Raw genomic sequence first — 5,944 nt, forward strand, 5'->3', positions numbered from 1 at the left:
ATATATGTGTGTGTGTGTATGTATATATATGTGTATGTATGTATATTGTTGTGTATGATTGTATTCTGCAAAGGTGCGACAAAGCACTGTGAATTAAGTATAGAATAAGAACTCCCTTCTCACATGCTAACTTGTAACCTGCGAACGTTCTCGATAGGTTTTTATACCAAAACCAAAGGTAGCTGACCTGCCCCGCTGTTTCACCGTAGTCTGAAATTTGCTCTGTATATTATATTTGATTCACTAACAATCAGTGAATACGGCCCAGAACTATTCACCCAGTATTTAAACTTATCTACCCTGTATTCGAACTATCTACCCTGTACCTTGTCCCGATATATACGACTGCACCTGTCCTCTTTTTACTTTGGACCGCTAAACTAACTTATACGAACTACCGACCCTGTACTTTGTCCCGAAATATACTACTGCACCTGTCCAATTTCTTTATCCTTTGGACTGCTATGCTAACTGTTACTAATATGGATTTCTCAGGGTTTGCGGGACACCAACATCCTCCAATTGGCCCAAGTGTGTGCTGTTGCCCTTTTTTGGACGGCTCAACTCCAACTACCCTCGACGAGTAAAAGAACACTTCGAGAAGCTCTCTAAATCAGTACGTACATTATTCATCGAAAGAGTTTTGTGTATATATTTGTGTTATATATATCTTATTGTTATTATTATTATTATTACTATTATTTTTATTATTATTTTGTCATTATCATTATTATTATTGTGTATTATGTGTATTATGTATATGTATATGTATATATGCATGCATGTATGTATGTATGTATGTATGTATGTATGTATGTATGTATGTATGTATGTTTTTTCTATTTCTATGTATTTGATATGTGTGTATGTATGTAATTTGAATGTATATATAGATATATATATATTATGATGTTTTTTTTTCTTCTTCCGCTATTGGCATTTCTTTCTTTCTTCTTTCTCGCGTCTCTTGACTCATTTTTAAATCATTACCACTCAATAGGTCGTTGATATGTTAGATCAGCTGTTAAAACTAGACCCCGAAGAACGCTGGACGGCCGAGAAGGCGCTCGAATTGCCATATTTGGTCGAGCTTAACCGCAAATTTCTGCGGGAAGGGCCCCCGGAGTTCGGGAACACGCTGCCCCGTGACTCATCGCACGAGTGGGAGGTCAAAGACAGGCGCAGAGAACTACGGAAACTCAACGCCACCCACACCCAATCCAATGCAAGCAGCCAGCACATGCCTGGTAGCATGGGCAGCTACACCAACAGCGCCAGCGCTACCACCAACCACAGCAACACCAACAACACCACCCACGGTTCTATTAATAGCCATAACTCCGGTTCTATAAATAGAACGGACCGGCTCGGGTCCCCCTCGGGGTTGGCCCAGGAATCACCGTCGCTGCTGCCGCTCGTAGACTCGGGTGGCCGACCCAATTCGGCCAAGCGGTTGAGAGGCACCCAATCAGAATCCCTGTCCCGTGCCAGTGCGCGAATTCGGGACAGTTCTGCCGGTACTAAGGGTCCGGTTAGTGGTGCACCTGGTGTAGATACCGCCAGGGCCGGTAGTACCGAACCTCTCAAGTGTACGAGGACGGATACGGAGGGGTATGGAGATACGCGGCAAATGGGGAGTGGCGGGGGCAGTAGTGACAGGGTCAAGCAGGTCGCTGGCCGGACCAAGGGGGGTGTGGATGGTAATATGGGCCAGGATATACATGCGCGTACTGGGAAATGCGTGCAATCTCTCACCGGAGGTACTGGGAGTAAGGTAGATCCAAGTAGTGTGCAGACACGCATGGATGCACCCAGTTTACGGGGCAGGACTGAGAGTGTGAGAGAGAGGCGGGGCAGCCGAGGACCGTTCGACCCGCGGGGTGAGAAGGGGGTCAGTATTAGTAATAGTAACAATAAGAGCAACAGCAACAGGCATATCGATAATATAAATAACACGAGCAGAGATACCGCCGCATGGCACGACGAATTGGATAGCATGCTAGATGACACCACCCAGAGCAACGCAAAGGACATGAACAGTCCCGCTATCAAACCGGTACAGCGCAACATCAACGGGCAGGCCGATACTGCGAGAAAGACTGTAACGGCTCCTGCTACGTTTAGTGTAGGGGTTAGTGTGGGGGGGTCAGAGAGGCGTATAAATGGGTTGCCTATGAGTCTGAGTGGGCGCTTGGGGAATCTGAGTGCGAAGGGCTCTGCAGGTGGTCCCGCAATGGATACCGGTACGGCGTCTATAAATAGATTTGCGGGGGTGGTGAAGAGACTGGGCCCGGCGGGTAAGAATATCACACAGTCCATTGACCGCATGGAACGAGAGAGGCAGAAACGGGAGAAGGGAAAAGGTAAGAAAAAAAGGAAAAAAAGAGTTCGGTACAGTTCAAGTTCTAGCGGTGAGTCATTCGGCCGGAGTAGGAGCAGGAGCTACTCCAGAAGCAGATCTAGATCACGTGACAGATCGCCTCGATACGCGCACACACACCGGGGCGGGCCCAGCGGTAGTAGGTACAGAGAAAGAGATCGCGATTCTCTCAGTAGAGAACGGGATCGCGATTCATATGGCGTCAAACAGAGATATAGGGAACGAGACATATCCCCTCCCATGCACAGAAGGCGGCACCGTGGACATTCCAGTGAGGGTATGTATGGGAGTCCTAACCCTTCACTACGGCCGTATCAGCATGAACCGCCAATTCGCCATCCCGAGCCATATATGGGCACGCACGTGCTACCCCCGGGGATGGCAGCCAGGAGAGGGTTTGGCGGAGAACCACGGTATGCTGAGGAACGAGGCCGTTCGAGTGCGCGCGAGAGTCGCACAAAGCCTTACGGCAGGAGAAAGCGGTGAATAGTACATGCGTTTGAATCGGCTGGTATATGCTGAATAAAGATGTTTGGTACTGATTGCTGAGTTAATTCACCAGGTTGTCGGTGTGTCATAGATTCAGTGGTGGGTTTGTGTGGATGCTAAAAGGCAGGAAAATGACTCATACTGGCGTCCGGCTTCCACGAGAAGCAAAGCATAAGGCCCGTTTGCTGTGTTTTTGCAAGTGTCGAGTCTCGACTTTGATATGCTTTGTAGGATCTACTATTTTGTGTCAAGTAAGGTTTATCCTACGAAAGCAATTTCAAACTTCGTATAAGAACTGCAGTAAAAATCTAAAACTCTAAAACTCCCCCGCCGTTCGCCTTTCTATTGCAGTGAATTGAACATTTAATAACATTCACCGGTTAAGGGGTACAAAACGCTACAGGACTTCCAATACTGTATGTACACGACAGCCAGTCTGTACTACCAGGCTATATCAAAATGGCTGTAAATCCGCATGTGGAGCATACTCGCTTCATACTCGCTTCATATCTCAATTCCGTTTACCGTGATGGCGTACCGATAATGACCTCTCGACTCAGCACTGTACGTGATGTCGAACAGTGGCCGAATTTACATATTCAGATATACACGTCAGCAGGTATAGTAGATACATTGTAAACTATTAAATGCTGTTGATAGAAATAAAGCTGGACTAAATTTATGCGCTAAGAGAGTAAGTGTACATTCCGATCGAGCAACATCACAGATTACATCTATGTAACTAGTTGTTGCTTTATTTACAACAATATATCTTTGCTGCTACTCTATACTCTATAGTCCTATGGTGGTTTTGTTGTCACATATAGAATATCTACTGTGAATTGAAGCATTTTTATGTTTAAAAAAAGGGACGTAAAAATAACATATTTATCATCAGTAGTTCAATGAACCAGTCACCACTCACCCCAGATTGATCACTGATATTTATACACTGATCACTGATCAGTTTTTTAATATCTATTTATACATAGCTTTCATCATACAAAGAAGGCTATGATTTATATGGACTAAAAACAAAGGAAGAATGATCCAGTCAACACTCACCACTCACCTCAAGAGCCCAGATGGATCACTGATATTTATACACTGATCAAGTGAGATCACGACCAGTATTTTTATATAATTTATACATAGCCTTCATCATACAATGTCTTTGATTTAGATATAAAAATCAGAATGGACTGAAAACAAAGAAAGCACTTCTATTTTTGTGTTTTGTTTTCATTTTGTTTCATTTTGTGTTAAAAAAACAACAAAACGACTAAAACCCAAAGGCTTGCGCGCTATGTATTTACAGGGGGGGGTTTTTTTTGCTTTTTTGCTATGAAAAAAAGTAAAACTAATACGTCATACAAAATCAACTTGTTTTGAATTCTCAGTTCACATTTTTACTTAAAAAAATTGAGACAACTGACCAGTAACTATTTATGTATTTATAATTATAAATAGTTAAAAATGTAAATACAATATGTAGCAACTCTAAAAATAAGTCACATTTTATTATAGGGCGGGAGGTTTAGCCCTTATTTGCCTCGCAAACGGTTTGGTAGTTATTTGTCGGAATCAAAAGACCGAAAAATTATGCTAAAACCGAAATAGGAGATGAATGAAGTTGCAACTTCTACAGTAAGCGTGTACACTTAATCAACAGTTAGATACACAATTGTGCTGGCACAGTGGTTGCAAAGCCAGCTAAAACCGCCCACTGCATACACAGGATGCGCATGTTGCTAGCTATAATGAATTTTAATCACTAGATGCATGCAATGGAATTCATTTAATTCAAGCACCTCACCACAACGGTACGTATATACAACAACAATACAACTATAAGTCAACAGATGTATATCCTGCACCGTACAATAAGCAACACTCATATATATTTTCGAACATCGTAAGTCGAGTATTAATGTTAGTGGTGGTAGTGGCTCCGATCACGATGCGTGTTGATAAGCTATGTAAAGGACCACGGGTTCACCTGGTTGCCGTGGACTCTACGGGGCGGGGTGGGCAAGTGAAGCACAGCGAGTGAAGCACAGCACCACAGCCTCCTAAAAAAATAAATAATACAAAAGTGAAGTCATATTTATTAGCCTCCTAAAATAATTAAAACCCTAAACCCAAATCATGCTAGCCAAATTTCAAATATAAAAACTAATAAAAACTAAAATTCGAGAAAAATGTAAATAAATATTTTTTTGAAAGTCCAGGTCTGGTTTTGGATCTGTTTTGATACTTTACCTTCAAGGCTTCAACTTTGTGCATCCAAACGACAAAACTATTCCTTATCAAAAACTATATATAAAGTCCTGATTTTTGACGAGTACGCGAACCAATAAACATCGGGATATATAAATATGACGAATCGTCACATTTCATTTGTTTCCTGTACTATTTTTGGGGGCGGGAAACCTTCCTGGGTGCTTTTTGATAAAATGTGACGAGTCGCTACTTTTTCGTCACATTTCATTTAGGCACCGGTGATATGAACTCTAAAAATGTTTACTTTTTTTAATTTATTTTCAAATTAAGCATCTGCAATTCTGCATAAAAATAATGTAAACTATGTATAAATAAAAGTAAAAACTATTTATAAATATATAAAGCATCTGACTCCTGAGTCAGACTGAGATTCTGAGCAGGAAATATTATACTTTGAAGCTTGAAGTCACTTTGAAGAGTCTGTGTCTCTGCGTCAGTGTGATTGGGTGCGCAAAATCCACACAGACCCTATCACTATACAAACTACCAGAAGTCCGGAACTCCGGCTCGCACAAAGTCTTACTTCGTGACTTCAGTCACTCTTCATCTTTGTCATCTAAATATTGATAAATGTAAAAGTGCAAATATTTGTATTGTATTTTTGAAATATGATCTATTCACAGTTTTACCGGCCTGGGCCCGCCCTGGGGGTGGGCGGTCGGCCGTCGTGTAGCTGTGGGCCGGTCGTGGCCGGTCGAGAGCGTGTGTGGTTTGTTGTAACGTAGAGGGGAAGGTAGTTGGGTCGTGTGGCGTCACTGGACGTGTGTCCGTTCGTTGGGTGTCCCCTTCCCC

At 42.7% G+C, this 5,944-nt stretch overlaps 1 protein-coding gene across 1 annotated transcript in view; it reads left to right on the top strand.

The window, feature by feature from the left end:
- Window positions 1-3,073, top strand: part of SARC_08135 (CMGC/CDK/CRK7 protein kinase) — a 4,792-nt gene extending 1,719 nt beyond the window's left edge. Inside the window, exons 4-5 of the mRNA XM_014297896.1 lie at window positions 496-616; window positions 1,001-3,073. Coding sequence (XP_014153371.1) covers window positions 496-616; window positions 1,001-2,866 — 1,987 coding nt within the window. The 3' untranslated portion in view covers window positions 2,867-3,073. The remainder of the gene's footprint in view (window positions 1-495; window positions 617-1,000) is intronic.
- Window positions 3,074-5,944: the final 2,871 nt, after the last annotated feature.

This window comes from Sphaeroforma arctica, assembly GCF_001186125.1.
Source record: "Sphaeroforma arctica JP610 unplaced genomic scaffold supercont1.703, whole genome shotgun sequence".
Lineage (NCBI taxonomy): Eukaryota > Ichthyosporea > Ichthyophonida > Sphaeroforma > Sphaeroforma arctica.